Source organism: Pinus tabuliformis, chromosome J (genome assembly GCF_031772625.1).
Source record: "Pinus tabuliformis cultivar Carrire ecotype Pingquan chromosome J, CPIR1, whole genome shotgun sequence".
Classification (NCBI taxonomy): domain Eukaryota; kingdom Viridiplantae; phylum Streptophyta; class Pinopsida; order Pinales; family Pinaceae; genus Pinus; species Pinus tabuliformis.
In genome coordinates this window covers 1,094,163,012-1,094,186,677 of record NC_142295.1, presented here as the reverse complement: position 1 = coordinate 1,094,186,677, position 23,666 = coordinate 1,094,163,012, and the positions used below count along the sequence as shown (strand labels likewise).

Below are 23,666 nucleotides of genomic sequence, written 5' to 3'. Positions count from 1 at the left end.
TATAGTGGTACCTGATATCGATATGCTTGGAGCGATCATGGAATATGGGATTCTCTGATAAACGAATCCCGCTCTAGTTGTCACATAGGATCACGGTGGTATCCAATGTAAATCCAAACAACTCACTGAAGAGCTTTCGTAACCAGATTGCCTCACAGGAGGCCATGCTAGCAACAATGTACTCTGCCTCGACGATGCTCAAAGCCACAGACTTCTGCTTCCTGCTCATCCAGGATATCGAAGCAGATCCCAAGGAGAAACAGCACCCAAAAGTGCTCTTACGGTCCACCACATTGCCTGCCCAATCAACATCAGTATATCCAAGTAGTCTCACATTTCTAGTAGTGTATCTTAACCCATAAGTAATTGTGCCACGAAGATATCTCAACAGATTCTTGGCACCAATCCAATGTATGTGGTGAGGTTCAACCATGTGTTGACTCAACGTGTTGACTGCAAAGCATATATCTAGACGGGAGTTCACTAGGAACATCAATGCTCCGACGAGTTGACGATACTCAGTGGTATTTCGTAAAACAGGTCCAGCAACACTACCGCTTAACTTCTTGAAGTCAAGCTCCATCGGGGTGGTTACGAGCTTGCAGTCCACCATGCCGAATCTCTCCAATATCTTCACCACATATTTTCCTTGAGATAGGAAAATCTCCCCTGGTTTCTGCCAGACTTCCAGTCCTAGGAAATAGTGCATAAGTCCTAGGTCTTTCATCTCAAACTCAGAAGCCAACTCCCTCTTACATTCGTGAATGAGAGGGTCTGCACCTGTTAGAAAGAGGTCGTCAACATATAGCACCAGTATGAGAGGCTTGTCATCTATAACCTTAAAGTAAAGGTTGGGGTCGGCTTCACTCCTAGTGAATCCCAGCTTCATCAAGTAGCTATCGATCCTCTCATACCATGCTCGGGGTGCTTGCTTTAGCCCATAGAGGGCCTTCTTCAACCTGCACACATGAGATTCTCGATCATGAATCTCAAATCCTTCAGGTTGCTCCACATAGACCTCTTCTTTGATCGAACCATGTAAGAACGCAGTCTTGACATCCATCTGATGTAGGTTCCATCCTTGCGAAGCAGCAAGGGCTATGATCGAGCGGATGGTGGTATATCGGGCAACAGGTGCAAATATCTCATCATAGTCTATACCTTCCTTCTGGGAGAAGCCACGAGCAACAAAACGAGCCTTATACTTTTCCGCACTTCCATCAACAACATGCTTTATCTTGTAAAGCCATTTTGAAGTGACAGTTGCCTTGTCCTAGGTTCTGGGGACTACATCCCAGACATCATTCTTCATAATAGACTCATATTCTTCAGTCATAGCATCCTTCCATACTTGATGCTTGACGGCATCTGTGAATGATGAAGGCTCATTTTGGATGATCGTGCTCATGATGGCCAGGTATCCCAAATACCTGTTTGGTTTCTTACTTTCATGGAAGGTTCCTCAGGGTGCTGTGTGTCCTTCAACATCATCAAGTGTCCCCCTAAGCCATGAAGGCCTCTCAATTGAAGAGGAGGGCTCAATGGGAGGAGGATCAATAGGATCCAAGGGTTCTTCCACATCGGGCATTGTCTCCTCTTCTTTTTCTTTCGATTCCCTGGTGTCAGCTTCTTGAGTGTTCCTCAAAGTAGGAAGATTGTCCACCTTGCTAAGGGCCATATCTTCGTCAAAGGTGACATCATGACTAATCTCGACTTCCCTTTGACTAGCTACATAGATTCTATAGCCCTTAGTATTTTCACTATAACCCACAAAGATTCCTTTCTTTCCAGATGCACCCAATTTACTCCTTTTCTCTTTCGGCACATGAAAATATACCGGGCTTCCAAAAATTCTAAAATGAGATATGTCAGGTTTCTTACCGGTGAACATTTCTTCAGGAGTTTTGGAACCCAATGCTTGATGAGGGCATCGGTTTTGTACATATATAGCGGTGTTCGCAGCTTCGGCCCATAGAAACTTCGGAAGTCTTTGATCATGGAGCATAGCACGGACAGCTTTCACAATCGTATGGTTCTTCCTTTCCGCCACACCATTCTGCTCAGGAGTATAGGGTGTAGTGGTCCCTCTCTTAATGCCAGCCTATTTGCAAAAGTCATGAAACTCATGGATTCATATCCAGTCCCATTATCAGTCCTTAGGATATTGATCTTCTTTTCGGTTTGATTCTCGATCAAGGCTTTGAAGTGTCGAAACCAGGAGAGCAGTTCATCCTTCTTTTTCAAGAAATATATCCAAGTCTTGTGAAAATAATCATCTATAAAAGTGAGGTAATATAAATATCCTCCCAAGAGTTCACGGCATCATACCGGATATGTCTCAATGAACCAACTACAATATATCGAAGGTCTTGCTTTGGCTTGAGGGGAATGGTCCCCTTTTGAGCTTCCCTTCAGCACATCCTGGACATACATCTTCTTGCTCTAATCTGAACTCAGGCATCCCAGTTACCATTTTTCTTACATCATATAGAGCTTTATAATGAAGGTGAGCAAACCTTCGATGCCATAATTCGGACGGAAGAGATGTGTCACAAGTCATGACACCTAACGGACTTCCTTCGACCTGATATAATGAATCAACTCGAAACCCAAGAGTAAAAGCATCTTTAAAGTTTTTTTTCCATACACGTACCTTGCCATCGCTGAAAGCCACCTTGTAGCCTTTGTCTTCCATTGTCGAAATGGACACCAGGTTCTTTTTGAGATCAGGTACATATAATACATCTTGTAAGTGGATAGTATTACCCTGATTTAGTTGAGGAGTGACATTCACTATGCCTTTCACGGGATATTTTGAATTGTCTCCAAGAACAATTTCCAGGTTGGTTTCTTTCTCTACCAGATTATAGAGAGCTTCTTTGTAACCAGTGAAGTGCCTTGAGGCACCACTATCAATAAGCCAATTTCCCAGCAAGTCCGGGGAGCAGTAGTAGATAGAGTAGCTAGTAGATAATATTCATCTTGCTTATTGTCAACAGTGTTAGATTCATACCTGGAATTTCTTGCCTTCTTGAATGGTTGTCCTCTTCCTTGATTTCTGGCACTTCTTTTACCTCTGCCATTTGACTTGCCATTCCTTCGATTGCTTTGAGAGGGATTTTGATCATCGTCCCGGTGTGAGTCCCTTTTATCAAGGCACTCCCTTGCATAGTGACCCGTTTTATTGCAATTGTAACATTGTCCTTTTCTTCTACCCTTTGGTCCAGCCTTTCCTTTGAATTTAGCCCCGGAATTGTTTCTTCTTTTAGTTTTGACTTCTCCCTTGGTCCATTTGTTCCTAGCAGCAGTGGATGCATTTGATGGAGGCTCAACAATTCTGCCTCATGCATTTGATGGAGGCTCAACAATTCTGCCTCGCACATGGTCCAACACTTCATGTTCTTCTAATGTTAGATTGAGAGACATCTTCCATCTGTGATAGTCAGACTTCTCATGGAGTTTGTCTTCAGCAGGGAAGTGTGTTGAGGACCCCATGATTTCTTTCAGATAGCGTTGCCAACTTTCTCTTCAGTGATTGCTCTTGCTCTTGCTTGGGCTTTGTCCTCACCTCAGCTCTGATACCATGTTAAGTTATGGTATGTTCTATGCTTAGAGAAGTTTACTTATCTTTCTTATTACTATCCACAGATTAGCAATCACATGTACATTAAGTAAAGTGCAGATAGAACATTTGAACGATCAACAGAAAACAAGCCAAGACAAGAGACACAAGATGTGGCGGCTAGCCAGGGACAAACCCCAATATGGGGAAACCCTTTGATCAAATCTTCTTTTATCTTCAATAATTTAGCAGAGAGAAATAGTACAGAGATCTTATTTATATCAGCAGCAACAAGCCCTAGATCAACCCTAAACTAGGGCAGCAAACCCTAGATCGAACTCGTCAAGTTTCCATCGGTGAGTTGTTCACCATGCACCAGTCCAAGACTTCGCTGTGCACCAGTCCAAGACTTCGCCGCGCATCAGTCCAAGACTTCGTCGTGCACCAATCCAAGACTTCGCCGCGCATCAGTCCAAGACTTCACCGCGCACCAATCCAAGACTTTGTCGCGCATCAGTCCAAGACTTCGCCATGCACCAATCCAAGACTTCGCCACGCATCAGTCCAAGACTTCGTCGCACACCAGTCCAAGACTTCGCCATGCACCAGTCCAAGACTTCGCCATGCATCAGTCCAAGACTTCGCCATGCACCAGTCCAAGACTCTGCGTCCTTCTTTTCACATGTGTGAGAGAGAGCCTTTCTGCACAGGAGAGAGAAGAGACTCTTTTTTTGCGAAGGAGAGAGAGAGAGAGATGTGATGAGAAGTGAGTGACCAAATGAGGAGGAGTCATCCTGTATTTATATCCAAACGTTGAAGGTGAATAGATGTGTCTGTTGGGCGTCTAAGCCTACATAAGTTGCTGGCCGACTTTGATAATTTGTCAATAATCAAAATAAATTCATATCTCCATAAATACTTATCGGAATTGGATGATCTTTAGATCAATCCTACACCTCTCGACGAGAGGAATCTAGGAAAAATATTATCAGCCATGAATAAGGTGACCGACATGGAGTTTGGCCGTAGTTGCCAATTTTAACATTTTAAGTGGGGACAGGATCTACCATGTCACTTTTATTGTCCCCTCTTAATTTTGGAACTACTTTAATGTGTCCACCTTTAATATTTTGAGTTTCTCGCCCTTTTGAAATAAATCACCACTTTTAACAATTCAATGTGGCTCATAAACTCAACGTGGGTCCTCTGACTTTATTGACGTGGAACTTTGACTTGAGTTGTGGCTTGCTACGTGGGCCCCACATGATTGCCCCATCATCTTTGACCTTCCCTGGAATTGCCATGTCACTTGTTTGACTTCTTTTTACTTTGGAAAAATTTATAAATTTTTCCAATTATTAAATTTTTTGAATTTTTTCTTCATTTTTGTCACTGTCTTTAGAAAAAGTGACTTTTGAGGGACTATAAGTCATTTTTTGACCCTCAAAGTGGGTCCTAAGATAATGTCAGGCCTCTGAGGATGAAATTCGAGTAATCACACACCCAAGACATTTCCAAAGGCCACTTATTTACATCATTACATAGAAAATAATTTAAAAATCTCGTTTTGCAAGAAATTTTTAATTATTAAAAAATTCTAGTTAGACCTAACCAAATTTCACGAAAAATTTTGTGTGATCTAGTATGGTAATATACATTGACTCTAGACACTATTAGGGACTCAACCTTCAAACCATCACCCCGGCTTTGGGGTTAAAAGTGAGTGAAAAAACCTAGAAAATTATTCGCCTCTAAAAAGAAGGGATAATTAACCAGATAAAAAAAAACACTCCAAGGTGTACTCGTTTGTTGATTGAGTCCCAACATCTTAGGCCTGTTACAGACTCAAAACTCATCATTATTAGTATCACTTATTACAATTCCCCGCGGGGTGTAGAATCTGGTTACAAGAAAGATGGTGAGACATAAAAGTAGAGTTTAAAAACTATGTTGACTGATGATATCTGATGGTACAAGTGTCCTTTGGTGCCTCCTTGGGCATGGAGTCTTCATATAATCATCAGGTGCCACTCCTGTGGTCAACACTGCTAACATCAAAGGATTAGGGCACACAAAGGTTGCTCTAGAAAGGTTGCAAAGATCTCCTCACAAAACACATAACCAATACCCTAGATGCAGAAGGTTAGGGCCATTAAGGCCGCACCAACAGCCCTCATCTTCTAAAAAAAAGGCTACATATCATTATGATTAGATCTCAAAAAGAAGGTCACATACACCATGAAGAAAAGGCCGCAAACATTATAAAGAATAGGCATATGGATGAATGAACTTACCACAGAGATGCCACATATAGGCTAAAATAGATTGTATTAGGCCGCAAATAATCCATGGAGAAAGGACCGCAAAAGATGCCATAGAGAGCCGCACAAGATGCCTCCATTAGGCCGTAGGTACTATCATAGAAGAGGCCGCATAGGAGTTAAGGTTAGGCCGCATTATGATGCCATAGGAGGTCGCAAAGATAGCCAAACAATAGGCCACATATGATCCACAGGTACGTCGCTAAACCACTGTAATGGGCCGCATGAATTAGGCCGCAGAGACCACTGTAATGGGCCACATGAATCACAGAAGGAGGCCACATTAGATGCTCAGAAAAGGACGCAAAATATTCCCTCTAATAAACAACAGAGGTATGCCACAAAAGTCTGAGTTGTGTGTGTCAAATGATGGAGGATATATGCATATTTATAGTTGTTCCTCCATGCGAAAGGTCATTTCCTTTGGGGCAAACTGACTTGAACATTATGAGGCTGACATGAATTTGAAGGTAAACATAAATTCAAATGTGCTCATAATAATATTTAAATATATTTTCCGTAACGATTTCTTGCCCAAATTTGTGCCACATTAAATAATAATATAAGGAGTGCCAAACACATTAATAATAATATCTCTTTTATCTAATTGAATTCTCTTTGGGGCTATATGGGCTTCTTTTGGGGTAGTTGGGTTTCTTATGGGGAAATTCATCACATAGCTGCCCCAAATTTCAACATTTTCTTATTCATTTCACATGAAGACAACTTCTTCCTCTAACTTTTCACATCATTTCATCTTTTCTTCTAGATGTCTGCTCATCACATCTTCAACTCTCCTTGCCTCTTCCAACTATGTCCTCAAGCTAATGATTTCTTCTTTGAACTCATGCTTTCTCTCATCACATATCTGCAGCAATTTCTTTTGATCTTTGTATTCAATTGTAAGTCTTTCTATTTCAAATAAGGCTAAGTCAAGCTTGGCTTAGTTTTCATCCATCTTTTCCTCATGATAATCAAGTACTTTCACACTCGCAAAACAAGTCCCATTCGACTAATCAATTTCTTTCTGAGAGGCCTTTTTCTTCCTCCTCTTCTCTTTTTCTCCACTATTGCTACTAGTATCTCTTTCATGTGTTACTTGCAATCTATCCCGTATTTCTTTTGCATATTTGAGATCTATTATCGCCTCAAGATCTAGATTGTGAAGACTATTGTAAATTGTGCATTTGGCCTGGGCACTCCACTGTTGTTCTTGCTTTGAGGGGGAACTTTACTATATCCATCGCATACTAGCTACCAAACATCAGGTCCATAAGCTATCAATTAAGATTTTACTCTCTTTCCATCCTTGAAAATTTGCAGCACTGAGCATTGGTACACTCTGATAATCCATGATTCAACCAGGTCTGCCTTCCAAAGGTTAAGTTGATAGTGAAGGAACTGGTTTTGATACCACTTGTTGGAATCATGATTATCGTTACACCAAAACCTACAGGTGTCGGTCAACAATCGCATCGCTAGAGATAAGGATGCACGAGCAATAGTTAGTCCATGTTGCGAAACACATGGGAAGCGTTGGATTATCCATTGTTCACCAATAAGTTCCTCACTATGAATTCCATTAATCAATGGGATTTTCTAAAAACAACTTTTAGCAATGTGGAGAGACAAGCAAGATGGCAAATTTTCATTGGAAAAGTTCAACACAATTGAAAAGAGAAAGAATGAGACAGTTACTGAGTTAAATGGCTGCTTTGCCAAAATATATGTAAGGATCCCATATGAAGTGCACCTAGTGACCTAAGTGATTGTATTGCTTTACTCTCATTACATTAATGCTTTTAGTGAATCCTTTGGGGTTTTGCTTAGGGAAAAGGTCCAAAGACTTGGAGGTTGTCTATGTTGCTACTCTAAAAATTGAAAAGAACATGAATATAAACATGAAGGTCTATTCAACTTCATCCTACCTCTTTGATCCACATGGAAAAAGATCAGTTGAACCAAGGTAAGGAAGATGGGAATGAAGAGAGCAATGTCTAAGGCATCCCCACCAAACACTCTAAACCATGAGATGGGTATCTAAGAAAGAGGGCTTTCTAATTCCACCCTTGGAGGCCACATCACCGTAATACTTAGTAAATAAGCCTCACATGAAGGACTTGAATTAAATAAAATGCATGCAAAAGTGAAATAATTAAAACACAATGGACTAAGCAAGCATTGATTAACATATTTCATGGCAACCAAATGCTCGTGACTAGATTTAACCATATTGCCACACAACATGCAGAATACATCGATTTTCATAACATTAATTTGCATATTCATAAACAACAATAATGCACTTATCTTTTAATAGGACTTCGTCCAAGAAATTGGCTATGTATGAGCAACTTTCTACTCAACTATAAGTATGTAGTGTAGATGCCACCCCAAGCTAGGCTATGAGACAACCAAGGAGTAGGAATCGAGCTAAAAGCTTCTAAATTAACTCAACCAAACCCATTTCCTCTCATGCTCAAACAATCTATTCATTACAAAGCTCTCCAAGCATCTCATCCAAACATCAAACAATCATGGCACTTTCTTCCACTGCCCCACACAACACAATGAAGATATTCCTTTTCTCTACACAATAGTCCCTTCAAGAATATTCTTTCGTCCAATGCTCTTCAGTTTGGGTAGAAACATACCAATCCGCTACATGCTTTCTGATAATTGCATGCAACAATAATACATGGTTCTCAAGCATCCAAAGAACAAAAAATACACAATGGGTGTGTTACCTTTCAAACCCTCACTACTTGAGATAACGTAATATTCCTAATGGAAACATACAATGTTAAACAAAGCAAACGTAGCAGAAACACATACAAAAATTTACAACACTTTTAACAACCAGAAATCTCCATGAATTGCGCTGGTCTAAGCCATTTTATTAATAAATAAGAGGGTAGAAAATGGTGTTGGAAAGAGTGCACTTGGGCTTGCTCAAGGCAAGCTAGCTAAGCCCAAATGAACAATAAGAAATCCCTCTCAAATTGATTCCTGCTCTCTCCTAGCTTTGCACTGAAACTTCCCAGAAAATATGTTGTTGGCTACAAAGAATTGTTGCTAGCGCATCCTCGGATGCTCAGAAAATTCCAGGAAATTAACCTCAGGCTCTCCACCAATAATCCATAAAAACCCACAAAGGAATTGGTCAAATGTTGACCTTGGAATTTTGTCCCAATTTTCCCCTAGCTCCTCTATCTGCTGGCTGAGTTGGGGCCCCGGTTTGTCCCCTCAAATCTGCCCATAAATTTATGCCAAATTAATCTTGGCCTCTCAATAAACCCAAAAAAACCCAGAAAGGGTTTGTCCTAGTTTTGACGCTCCAAAATTGACCTCCAAATGCTTGGCCCTCCTCCACAAGCAGAAGATGTAACCTGAAGAAAATGTTGCGTTTGTTGCTCCACCAAAATGTTGGAAAAGCCCCCACAACACTTCCACAGACTCCACCTCAAGTTTTAGCCCCTAACTCCCTTCACTCCTCAACCTCCAAGCGTGCCTCCTCCAAGAACTGCACAGTCCCTGTACTGTTGTTGCCAATCCTCTCCACAAACTCACACTCCCTGCTGCTGGTACAAACTGGTATAGGTAGGACTCCCTCCTTGGGCTGGCACTCGAAGTCCACTGAAGCAAGGGTTGAGATCTCCGCTCGGAGACACTCGTGTGCTAAACAGCACTGCAGACTTGGCTTCAGCTCAAGCGTGCTATGTCAAAGACACAATTTCTGAATAGATGAATGAATGACCAAAATGAGTGCCTCTTGCTCTATTTATCAAAGAGCCTCCAAGATGCCCATGTGGGCCCAGCTCGAATTTCCCCACCAACTTCGCTCCAATGAGAGCATCTTCCACATGTGGGTTGTAATTCTCCATGGGGTGGCCCCCATGCTCCACTAGAGCCGCAATATTTCCCTTCCTTCCTAATGTTTGGGCCCCCACTTAATCCCAAAATTCATGTGGGACCTCTGAACCCACATCTCCTAAGTGCAAACATGAAATAAGACAAAATTGGGCAAGATTGATATTTCCCTTAGCAATATTGCTAAGTGGGAATATCACAATCCTCCCTGCCAAAATGTTGCTTGTCCTCAAGCAACTGCCGAACAACGCTCTCTCTAGTTGTTGCTCCCCATTGTCATTGCAAAAATGTGTCAGGGTCCCAAATGCGCCACTGGTTCATCCTTGACCTCTGCACTGTCCTGACATGAAAGAATCCCTCAATACCAAGGTCCCAAGCCATCCTGCCCCACCTGAAGCTCCCCTCGCTCCACTCACTATCCTACTTGGTATAAGTACCATAAGTCCCCTGTATACCATCAATGAGTAGGGGATCATGATAATGTGGCACTATGCCCAACTCCTCGTGAAGTTGTCCTACCACGTAAGCCATCCCATGCACTCCAGGAGTATACTCTCGAAGATACCACCTAATCCCTTCAGATATAGCGTCTCGCTCACATGGGCTTCTCCTGATATCATCCTGCTGGCCCACTTGCCATGCTAATGAAGTCCCCCATGCCATCAACAAGTCACCAAAGCCCAATGGAAGATCTGAATGATCTTCCCCTGTAGAAATCAGCTCATCCCTAAGGGTAGTTGTACTACCAAGTCCTATGATGCCCGGATCCCACGCTAGTCTAAAAAGGGTGCCACTATGTTGCTGTTGTGCAACTTTGATCATGACAATGTGCCCTGCATGCTCAAGTTGTATCCACCTCTCCTGGGACCTGATGGCAAAACATATATGGAGTCCCAACACATCTGGACCACGCACCTCCATGATGTCACCTCCTACCCATCCAACACTCACTCGAATCCCTAGCGATAACAAGGAAAACCAACCTTGCCATGAGATCAAGGCCTCAATGCTCCCCCACATGTCAAACAACAGGTGAGCTGGGTCATCCACCGTCCTCATCCCATTCACTGCGAAGCAAAGTTTCCAATCGACCAACCAAACCCCTGAATCCCACAGCCAGAATGATTGTGGCATAGTCCTGACAGCTGATGGAACCAACCTGTACCACGTCTTAGGTCCTTGCGTGCAATCAATATATGAACTCCATACATCACGAACCAATCTGGTGCATGTGACATAGCCCTGCGTCAGCCATACCACACAATGGGATCTGTCGCCTTGCCTCCTAAAAGTGCTCCCCAATGCTGCCCGGAGTCTAAACATCCACCTGTAAGCAAGGTCCAACAACCGTTGTAGATGCTCCAGAGACACCTCGTATACTACTATACTTCCTATGCTAGGATGTTGATATTGATCTGGGATCAATGGAAACTGACTTCGGGTCAGTTAAGAGTGGTATGACACACTCTCTATTATTAGATACTGACTTTGGGTCAGGAAAATGGTATGATACATTCTTAATCATTTCTTCTTTCTTCATAGTTCAGCAGAACAGAGACAGGGACGGTACAGATTGTCAGACAGTTTGGCAGGTGAAGTTCTCCCTAGTTGAGAGGGAGTGTTAAATTTGGCAACTAGGGCCAAACTTCACATTGGACAGCTCATATTTTTATTGGATTCCTCTCTCCGAGAGGTGTAGGATTGATGTGAAGATGATCCCATTTTGACATGTACATATGGAGTTATGAATTTATTTTGATTATGGACAAATGGTCAAGGTCGGCCAACAAACTCATGTAGGCTCAAAAGCCCAACAGTCACATCTATTCATCCTCAACGTTTGCATATAAATACATGGTGCCTCCTCCTCATTTGGACACTTCACTCACTCACAATCTTCTCTCTCCTTCATTTGATTGGGTACGAAATTCAAAGGCTGCTCTCCACACATGCGAAGAAAAAGAAGGGTTTTCTATTCCAGCCATTGACCAGAGTTTACCAAAATTGTAGAGGTTGTTTTTTACTTGCATTGACCAAGCGTTGACTTGTTTTGAGTGCGATTTTGGGTGGAGGATTTCTATTTGAGCAGGTCGCAATTTTGGGCACGAAATCTGAGGCAATTTGACCTATGTTTGACCAGTGTTGATTGTGCTAGGGCTGGCTGCTATGTTGACTTTTGTTGACCAGGTTTGACTAGACTTTTTCGGACTATTTTTGGGCTGATTGGACTTGTTGTTGGAGGCCGAAGTTGACTAGGTTTGACCGAGCTGAATTGAGGAAGAATTTTGCCCTGTTGACCAACGTTGACTTTCTGGTTAGGGCTTTCTGTTTCTACTATTTGACTAATCAGATTTTCATTGTAATTGGGCAAGTGAATATTATACATTGTACTCTCTCTCTCTGCTAAACTTTTGAAGAATTATAAGAAGAATTGATCAAGGGTTTCCCCACATTGGGGTTTGTCCCTGGTTGGTGCCATATCTTGTGTCCTCTTGTCTTGGCTTGTCTTCTACTGTTATTTTTTATGTTCTATCTGCATTTTACTATCATGTTGATGTGATTGCTAAACTGGATATTGATATTGGGCTTATAATTGAAGTAAAATTGCTCTAAGCATAGAACATACCACTGTTATCCTAAAATTAACACCCCACTTAATCCCAAAATTCATGTGGGACCTCTGAACCCACATCTCCTAAGTGCAAACATGAAATAAGACAAAATTGGGCAAGATTGATACTTCCCTTAGCAATATTGTTAAGTGGGAAATCACAGATGAAGTCCTAAAGCTCAAGCAAGGACATGGAGGAACTAAAAGGGAAGCCAATGTCACCACACCAACCCTCTTCACAATTTAATTTGGCTCTACTCCAACTCAAAGGGGGCTTTCATATAATTGGATTGTTGAAATTTTAGGCAATAAATTTATTACCGATCAATTTAGTAGGGTTGCTAAGGTAATGGCAACCCACTATGATTGGCACACAAGATGAGGGAGGGTCCACTATCACCTCGGCCCAAATGCCCACTCTTTAAGCCCAACTTCCTTTGAAAAAGCTATGGGAGGATTCCCATTTGATACCTCACCCAACCAAATGAAGACTAGTGCCTTGAATGAGGTGTATGGATAAGGTGGAAGAGTTAATTGTTTGTTGCCCCATTGGTTTTTGTGTAAAGATCTGCAGAGAATATTTATAGAAATTGTGGATAGAGAAAAATAAAAAAATATGTAAAATATATGTATATATATATTGAATAGTGTATAAAAGAATTGATATGGTTTGGTTACAACTAAGGGTCCAGTATATATACCTAGGCAGGTGCCCTTATACAAACAATCATTTCTTTGAGACATGCCTTTTCATAATTAACTATACCTATGAATCATTATTCAGTATTACTATTTATACATAGTTATCTTCATAACTATTCTAAACAGCCAACCTTCATTATCTCTTGTTGCATTTTTCAATAGGTTTTATCAAATATAACATCTAGGTGATAATGATTCTTAAAGATCTTTTATGTTTTTTGAGAAAAAATGGTGCTTATGTTATTGAATGGAATGCAAATATCATATTACAAATTTAAAATTTATGATAGATATTATAGGTATGGAGCAGATGAACTAAACCCTATTTCTTATTACTCAAGACTTGACCCATGTGAAGCGAATGAGGTCCAAATTTTTAATTATGAGATTTTGAAGTTGGCCCTAAATTTTAAACCATCTGACCCACTGCATAATTTGTCTAGGAATACCAAAATAAAGGATGGTTAAAATTTTAGATAGAATGGTTGTCTCCATAGATACTCGTCCATATTTCCAGCACCTGCATCTAATCAAAAAATGTGCAAGTCATACATTTTATGTAATATTCCAAATTGAAATTTACAGCAAATAACAGATGCATGAACTAAAATACAAAATCTGAACAAGACCATAAATCGGAAAACCCCAAAATCTAGGCAATAGTCCTGAGCCATTTTATTATTTATGCATGGAAAATCAAGTACAAGAGGATGAAATCCATAGAACCTAGGCTTGCTACAGCAAGCAACGCAAACCCCAAGTTAGAATGTGTAGGATCAGGTGCTAGAATTGGCCCAAATCTATAGCTCAAACTTGCCCAGAACTCCACTGCGGACTGTTGAATGGAATTGATTGTCCTGCTCAAAATGATGCCCGAAATGCTCTGAAATTGCAGCTGCAAGCTCCACTCGTCAAACCCGAAAATACCCAAAAAGGATTGGCCTATCTCCAAGCCAAAGTCGAACCCACAAAATGGTGCAAATTCCCCAACGAACTAGCAATTCGCCCTGCTATAAGAATTAGGATTTCAGGCCCGAATATTGCCCGGAAAATTCTATAAAATTAGTCAAAGACTCCTCTCAATAAACCCACAAAAACCCAAAAAGAGTTTGAGCTAAATCCACTGACCCCCGGTGACCCCCAACAAGTGCAAATTGCCCAATTTGGCCAGAAAATGCCCCACAAAACTGATACTGCTGAATTAAGCCCCTGTGCACTTCCAAAAATGTAGAATTTCGGCCCCAAGAATTCTCTCAACTCAGCCCTGCGAATCACCACAAAATCTCCGACTAAATTAGGAGAAAAACCCCTGCAGATCCTTTGGTGTTCTGCTCTTCCATAACTGATCTCCCCACAAGTAATTTGAACCACTTCTGCGCCTTGGATGAAAAACGTACCAACTGAAATAACTTGTAAATACGCCCAATGGAAACTCTGAATTGAGCTCCCCAAATTGCCTCACTAGAGAGACACTCAAAGTTCTCCGAAATGAGGGTGGAATTCCCGCTCGGAAATTCCTTGTGTTGAACAGCACGGTTGTCTTGGTTAAGCAACTCAAGAGAACTAATGTTAAATTGTCAAATGATCAAAGATACCAAATGGAGGCCTCCAAGCTCTATTTATAATTGTTGGCCCTCTCTCCCTTGGTGGTCCCCACCTTCCACTAATTCACACCCCTTCCTTTCTCTCTCTCTTCTCACTAGTGTGAATTGCTCCATTGGGTCGAATTTCCTTCTCTTGTGGCCCCCACATTCCACTAGAGCTATAATTTTCCATTTCTCCTAAGTCCCATACGCCAAAAATGTCTCCAATGCCCAAATGACAAAATTGTGCTATGCTTAGCACCTCCCCAATAAACTCCATTAATCCCCTCAAATGAAAAATCAAAATTGGGGATATTACATTTTATTGCTTGGGAAAATTGAAACTTTGCCACAGAAAACCCCACCAAAAGAGATCTAGTTGACACAACAATACTACAAAAATATTTACATCATCTCAAGTAATTTTCAAATATATAATCATTTATAGAAATTGAATCAATTATTATCTAGAATGCAACCTTCTTTCCTAATACCAGGGTCATGCTATATTGCACCAGAAATTTTAAAACTTGGAAATATATCAGGTTTATTTAGGCCATCTCTACAAGTCTTTCATAGTATTATGACCTTCCAACAGAAGCACGCAAGAATCCAGATAAAAATCCACGAATTTAAGGCTATGTGATAGAGGTAATCAAGCAAGAAAAAGCAGTACCTGAACTTTGACAACAGTGTTAGGTGCCATGAGAGGTGTTGGTGATCGTCCTTCCAAAGGCCATGACTGCTGGGTGGAGATTACATGATTCATAAACTCTGCAACTAAAGTATCTCCCTCGTTTCCTCCTGCAGTATCGTCTGTTTAATGAGAGTTCAAAAAAAAATTAAACAATGGAAAACCTGGGAGAAACCTTTCCACTGCAATAAGATGGTTGAGAAATATTTTTAATCGAGAAAGAAAACAATAGACAAAAGGAGCAATGTTCAACTAAAGCAACTGCTATAAACAATTTTGCCTAGTTTACTAACCATTTTTTTATTTACATCCTAATGTGCTTGATGAAACAGTTAAAACTTAAAACAGAGCTACATTGTTCAAGAAGATGGATGTCAAGGAAAGCCACAGTATACACAAGGATGCAACCATGAAACAACTATGGTACAGAAAAGAGGAACTGTATTGATTCTAAGGCTACTTCCACCAGAAGACAAATTAAGACGAGAACAACAAAATTTATTTGCTATTGTTTGCACTGAAAAATCTTGTTTATTCAATCACAAGTTAGTTTCACCAATTTCTTCCTCTTCCTTTATTTGTTGCAATATTTCAAACAAATACTACAAGATAATTTATTATGGAAATTTCAAGAAATTGCAGCTCAATGCAGATTTAGAAATTTCACCTCAAATTTTAGGTTTCCGCTATCTTTTTCCTGTGAACTTTCAGTATTAAGGCTGAATCTGAAATATAAATTATAGCAAAATATATATATATGTCACTTCTGCCCAACCAAATACACAAGAAAGCCTAGGAAAATAAGCAATGAACAATTCTACTTCAAACGATATATTTTTCCAGCCACTAGGGCAAAAATCCTAACATATAACATATAGGAAAATTACTGAATTACAACAGAATCATTACAGTCATAAATCTGCCTGCTTAGCTTCAATATAATTCTCAAATCACTTAACAAAATCAGCTAACCTAGCTGTTCATGCTAAATCTGCATACCAAACAGCCTTAGAAACTACTCATTCACCACGAAATTATAAGCTAAATCAGATCTGCAAGTACACAAAATTTGGACAACAAAGCACTATATATATGATGAAGTTACAAGTACACACCAACAGCTTATCTCAAGAAAGTACAAAATAGTCCTTCAACTTTATCACAAGCTAGGGCTCTTCAATGCTCTCCAAACCCTAGCTAGGAGATTCGCCATAAATAGCAAACTCTAACCAGGAATACAAAGACAAAGCAAGGCATCCCACCAACCCATCTAGCCACACCAAAGACTCCACAACAAACTAGCTTCAACACCACCAAGTCCACCCTTCAAACTCTCCCAGCAAAGTGATCCAAGTCTTCTCTAGGGTTTCTTTGCCACAAACCCTTGGTTCTTCTCACACAAGGACTCAAACCCTATCCCTTCATGTATTCCCTAGCGCCTGCCTCTCACAAACCCTACCACCTTCCTTGCTTGCATAAAAACAAGTACAAAGACTCAAGACAGGTGTATAAACTTTATCTTGAAGGTACAAAAGACCAAATGAATTCTCACATCTCTAAAACAACATTGATGTGAAGGTCATGAATATGAAATCTTCCTTTATATAGAATAGGTGAGGGAAGCCAACAATAATAAAGTGGACAAGGTCCACATTCAACTATATCAAGCAACCTAACCAATCACTAGATAGTTCACATATAAAGCACTCCAACTCTAAGATAACACATGTCAAGCTCCAAGATAGGCACGTCCATCAAGGAAGGTTCCCAAAGTGAGTGCTCACAAGACAAGGTCCAATGCTCTCCTCCAAAGGTCTCCAATGCTCCAACACTATATCCTAAGCCACGTGCTCCTTTGGGTCCACCGCACCTCAAAAACACTTATCTAGGTCCACCACGCCTCCATGAATGCTCTTTAAGCCAAGCACAACTCTCCATGTAAACCACAAAGTGATCCTATGCTAGCTAGAGCTCGGAACTCTCCTCCTAAATGCCCCAATGCTCCTTCTCAAAACATGTCCTCCTCTCAGGCAACCAAGCAACCAAGCCCTCCATGTATGCCTCATGAAGAATGTCACCATGCTACATAGGATTCCAACCCTATAAGCAAGTGCACCATATAAGCATCAAGTCAAGGTCTGGTAATCCATGAGTAAGCTATTCAAATGTGTATTTCATTAAGATACAACCAAGGGTAGGCTTCACAGCACGCACTCCATATCATTTGAAGTATCACCAAGCATGTTGCAAACATTTCCAAAGTAACCCCAAAAGCTAGCATTTACGAGATATTATTTAAGATTTCACGACATTCTACCAGAAAATATGTTTAGCAAAAAATCAAATAATCTTATCTAAGGCCAATATTGCATGGGTTGCCCTAGATGGGGTGATTGACCAAGGCAACAACATAGAGGAGGCCATAAGTTAGGTGGTAAGGGATCTGGATGGTAAGCGAATGGAGGCAACAACTGGCTCTGGTCATTCCCATCCAGAGAACATAGTGGATACATGGGAACATGATCACCCCACCTCCCAGTTTAATTCATATGTTATGGTGTAGTACTCACCTAAGCATGTCTAATAGGTTGTAGACTAGGGGCCAAAGTCAGTAGATAGGGGGTGGGACAAACCATGCTATGTCCTCCCCTCAGGGTTGCTTGGGAGCAGGAGCATGAGCGGGAAGCAGGAGCGAGGAGTGACATTTTCAAAAGCTCCCGGGTCGAGAGAAAATTTATATATATATATATATATATTGATGCATATATGTCAACAAAAGCATGTACAATAATGAATTAGATATAAAAGCATAAAAACATGGATTAAACCATTTAACATCAATCATCTAGAAGTTATAATCTCCATCAACGACGTCCACAAGTTAGTAACATACAACAGATCAAATCTCAAGATTCATCAATCTCAAAGTTTCAAGCTTTCAAAATTCAACATATAACATTTGTCATCAATGATCACTAAAGTTGTACTTGTAAGTTTGTAACCATTACCATTACCAAACTATAACAAAGAATATCAAACATAAAATGAAATGTTTCAACTTTCAACTTTCACGAAGCATCATATTCATAATTCATTGCCAATGAATTATAATTACCAACTTCAAACTTCAAACTTAAATTGTCAAATATTGTTTACAAAAAATATCATAATAAATATGAAAGAGTCAATAGTTATAAAAACTACTGGAAACTAGAAAAGACAAGTAAATATACTATCCACTACTTCCTCTTGCCATTAGAAATTTCTAATTTCTTTTCTCGTGGTAGATTGAGAGTGTCCTCTCGCATAGTCAACAAACATGTCCAAAACCAAAACCAGAAGGCACATGACTTCCATAGGTGGAGGCAGCAAAGTTTGTGGAACTCGTGCACTGCTAGTGGATGATGGGGGTGGCATCATTGTTGTTGTGGCTTCATCATCTTTCAAAAGTTTGTTTCCAATTATTCTAGATGTATAGCTCCATCCTCCAAATTATCTTCCTCTGGGTTGTTGTCCCAAGTCATATATGATGTATCAACATGAGCCCGCTCACAATAATGTGTCAACAACCTCAAGTTGTAGTGCACAAAAACCAAGCTTTCTGCCCGGTTTTCATTGAGGCAGTTTCTTCTCACATTATGGATGAAGCTATAGGTGCTCCAACACCTCTCTGTAGAATAAGTATTTACAACCTGCGAAAGCACTTTTTTTGCCAATTTTGACAAAAGTCCCTGGCTGCCATACATGTCCCACCATGTGACAGCATCCAATTTGTCCCTATCTTCCATTGCATGCAAAGAACCAAACACTCTAGTGCTAGTGAAGTATTTGCCTAATTCTCCATGCAATCTAGCACACTCCTTGTTAGGGACCAGCTTGTCTAATGTTGTCATATACCCATTTTGAACCTCTGGATCTATATGGAGTTTGGTCCTAACCCCACCCCCAGGTGCAGGTTTGCCCAACCAAGATGAAGAGTAGTATTTTGGCATAAGTATATACGCGAAGGCATGTAGTGGAACATTAAGTTTATCCCACCGTGCACACACAAAATTATAAAAGTTGGGATCTTTTAGCTGAACAAAATCTTTTATTTGCCCCAACATGTTATCCATCTACTCATACACCTCCCCAATCACTGGTGCATCTGTATATGCAAACAAATCATGTTATAAATAGGCTTGGTGTATTGCAAAACATCCCTCACACGTGCCCAAAACCGACCATCAAGAGCGATCACCTCCACATCAACAAAAGCTTCATTGTCAATTGCAATTGGAGCACTGTCCTTCAATACCTGCCAATGTGAACTAGATACCATGCTAGCCAATGACTCACTTACTTTTAAAAGGTGCCTAAAGGTGAGATAATAGCTAGCAAATCTAGTCGTCCCAAGCTTCAATAGCTCCAACCTTGAGTGACTCAAAAAAGCCCATGGGTATTACTATGACCGGTAATAAATTTTATCATTACAGTTTCATTAATACCCTTTAATTATTTCAATTTCCCGAGTTTAGACTTAGGCACCCATTAAAAATAATTAATTATTTTAATAAAACTGTCTCCGGATGGAATTTCCCAAAAACAATTTATGGGTATTGTGAATACATGTGCCCACGCCTCCCTGCAAATTTTGAGGCTTAGAGCACATCCGATGCTACTAGAAATCAACACTCCCTCTTAGCGAGGAATGTGCTCTAGTAATGCAACCTGTTGAAGCATCACCCTTCTCTGTAACGTCTTCTTCTGCGTTGCTGGTATCTAACATCACTGCCCACCAACTATTGCACAAATGTTGCATTTGTATTGTTGCTAACCCTACCACTGCCAACGCTGCATCTGTATTGCAGCCCTCATAAGTTTTGCATATGTGATGTTGTTGGCACTGCCACTGCCAACACTGCATCTGCACTGCAACCTTCTCCAACTGTTCCTGCCACTGCATCAACAACGGAAAAAGCATCCAAAATTACTGAACAGATGTTCAGCATGATGCATTTGTTGTTGGAGTTCTAACTGTTGCTAGTCTTTGCACTGACCCTCTGAAGCCTCTACGTTGTTGCTGACTCTGCACTGTGCCAACTGCACTGTTGCCAACTCTGCTCTACGCTGCTCAGTCTCTGGCGCTCCTAGCCACTGCGACTATCACTCCGGCATTCCTCTGCACCAATTGACACCGGTCCATCCTGCTACTGCTAATTTGGGCTCCCGTAGCAAGGTATTGATCCAAGAGGTGGACTCCTCAAGGATCCTGCCCATCTGTGGTTCTTTCGAACTATAGTACTAGATCACCCCACCTCTCCCCTAGAGGTATCTGGGCAACCATGGCAAACTCCTCCTCCTCGATCTTTGCAGATGCAGCCTTCGGATCATGCTTCTTGTCCTTGTCCTTCTTCTTGAGAGGACACTGTGTAGCGTAGTGACCAAGTTCACCACACCGGAAGCACTTGATCTTCGAAACATCTTTCTTCTTCTTTTGCTGCTCCTGCTGCCCCTTGGATGCAAGGGCTGCATTTTCTTCCTCCTCCTTTGGCTTCGTCCCATTGTTGTTGCTGCTACTATCAAGTTTGCAATTGGACGCACGTATGAAAAAGCTTTGACCGAGTTTTGGACGAGTTTGACCAGCCGAGTTGACTACAGCCTTGACTGAACTCGGTTGATTGCATCTATTTGATCAACACTTGACCAGGGTTGAGAGTTGACCGTAGCCGCACATGCAGACTGTTCATTGTAGACCATAGGGTTGAGTATTGACCACAAGGCCGAAGTTTGACCACAGGTTGACAATTTGACCAGCATTGAGTTATGAGTATTTTGGCTAGTTTGACCAGCATTGACTTGTTGTTGTTTGACCAAGTTTGACTGGTATTTTTGGCACCAATTTCTAGACAAATTCTAATTTGTAAACCTTGTTGAAAGACAATTTCTCCTTAAGAAAAGATTGTTGGGTTTTCTCCCAAGGTTGGGTTTCTCAAGGTAAAATTATTGTCTCTATTGTGCATGGTTGTCTTTCTATGATCTTTATTGTTTCTGCTGCATTTACTGTTGAGATTTTCTAAGTATAATTATTCAATGATAGCAGTGGCATAAAATATTGTTTGAAAATCATTAGGAAGTAATTATCTGGCAGAAAATTGTATTCTACTGCACTTGCCATAGAATTTCAACACATGGCTCAGCAAAATTTGAACTCCCCAGATGGGTTGCTTGGATCAAGAGAGGGTGGAGGGTGGGCTACCGCTGTCCCACCAGGCCACATGCCATAAATGAGAGCGGAGAGGACATTCTCCTCTCGTTGGATCACATGCAGTGACAATTGATAGTTGTAGATCGAAAGCTAGGTCGCATTGAGAAACATATGGGCATCCCTCCTAAATCAGGCTGCTCTCCAAGCAGCAATAAGGAGCCCATACCAGTTGAAGCTACAAATTCAAATAAATCCTCTTGATTATCTCTTTGTTTCCTGTCCTTATTTTTCTATGTTTCCATTTTGTATGTGGTCCTGTTTCTAGTTTATGTTTTTTGGTTTTTGAAACTACAAGCACAAGCTTATCTTCTACTCTTTTGAAAACACTGAATTTCTGCTTCTGGTGTGGTCTTTGCAGTGACCGACCAAGTCAGAATTTAGTGACCTAATATGCACTCCTTGTTTTCAGGTAATACAAAACATTTTCTTGACAAAAAATAATAATAAGAATTTTCAATAAAGTTATAATTTAGTTAATCTTTTAGGTTTTTTTTGACAATATCATATGCGTTATGAGGTAAGTGTTTTCATTCTTATCAATGTTTACAAGTTATTTAATTTATATAGCTGTGCTAGTATTATGAGGTAAGTGTTTTCATGCCTTTCAATGTTTACAAACTATTTTATTTATATAACTGGGCTAGTTATCCGTAAAGTATGTTGTCAATTTGAGTAAATACACAAGCGGATATGTTTAATAAGGTAAAATAAGGATCATGCGGTTCGCTGATACCTGTATAATGCCTATCCTAATATCCTCTCATTCCGCACAGCACTCTGTTAGGCGATCCTGATAAGGATAAAGTCAATCGATCTGGTCCACATAAATTTGTACACCGTTAGAGTAGCTTTCGACCTAATTTATGATAATGTAGTTTAATTGCTGGAAGCTATGGTGGTTGAACTACTTTATTTCGTTTTAAGATAAACGGCCCTAGCATAGTTTCAGCGATATAACTTCCAGCAATTATAAAGAACTTTTCTGGAAGTACGTCTTTAAAGGCTCCGAAAGTTTACACACAAAGTTTTATGAACAGAAATTTGTGCATTGCGGAAATATACATTTTAAATATATCTTGATCAAACCGAGTGCAAAATAGCCCTCGGTTTTAACCTCAACACAAGTTATTAAGAGAATGCTGATGGACAAAATCTGAGAATATATATTATTCACCTGTGCAACATACTTCCGTTAAATTAGCTGACCAACTTTTAACGAATTGAACTGTGCTCATTCTAATTTTGATATCAATCAGAATGTGTGAAATGGCCCGTATCTGATTCGTTTCTTGTACTAAAACTATGCTTATAATCGAACCCCGGAACCGAAAGATTTCTATACATGAGTAGATATTTAAAGAAGAAAAACAGATAAATTAAACACGTATCATATTTAAAAGGATTTAAAAAATTAACGAACCAGTAGATAACGAACCCATGGGTCCGACCTGTGGACGACGCCCGACACCATTACGCATCCCACCATTCCTCTTTCGATATTTTACCATGGAAGATAATGGAATTGATGTGCATTTGTGCATCGCATCTTTAGAAACGAAAAATGAAGTAAAACTTAGAGCAGGTTCCAGAAAAGGAGAAAGAAAAGAGATTGCCATTTGCAGCCTGCCGGACCAAGCAGGAGACCTCTACTGTACAATGTTCTGAGTCTATTCGCAGAAATAACGCTGCTTATCCACGAGTGTTAATAATTTACCAAACCAATCTTGGAGGATATACCTTTCACGAAACTGTATGGATATTGACGGATTCAATTTGATCGAAAAATTTGTATGGGAAGTAATTTCAGTGAAGCGACTTTTTTTTATTTTCAAGTAACAAGTTTTGAGTTTAAATGCAAAGGATGAGGTACGTACATTTTAAATTAAATCTTTATAAGGAAAGAGATCTTATGTTTTATATATCAATTAAATATTGAGTTAAAATAATATCTCTCCATTTTTTAAAATATTTTTTCATTATATCCTCGATGGGTGAGAAGGAAGGTCGGAGGACGTGAAGTGGCATTTAGCTTTTATTTCGGCTTTCATCTTACCTCTAGAGGGAGATATAGATTTC

The 23,666-nt window shown here is 40.3% G+C and overlaps 1 protein-coding gene across 8 annotated transcripts in view; it reads right to left on the bottom strand.

Annotated features, from left to right (window-relative positions):
- LOC149230848 (uncharacterized) overlaps positions 1 to 23,406 on the bottom strand; it is a 154,965-nt gene extending 131,559 nt beyond the window's left edge. For 2 of the 8 annotated variants that reach the window (XR_016248032.1, XM_089379074.1), the window contains exons 1-2: positions 23,011 to 23,404; positions 15,326 to 15,465 (exon numbers count right to left, since the gene is read on the bottom strand). Coding sequence is in view for 6 of the 8 variants with exons in the window: in XM_089379074.1 (XP_089235200.1) it covers positions 15,326 to 15,465; positions 23,011 to 23,206 (336 nt within the window). In the remaining 2 variants the exon portion in view is untranslated. Of the gene's footprint in view, positions 1 to 15,325; positions 15,466 to 23,010 lie in introns of all 8 variants that reach the window. The other 6 variants (XM_089379069.1, XM_089379072.1, XR_016248033.1 and 3 more) reach the window with 5 other exon arrangements.
- Between the last annotated feature and the right edge of the window lie 260 nt (positions 23,407 to 23,666).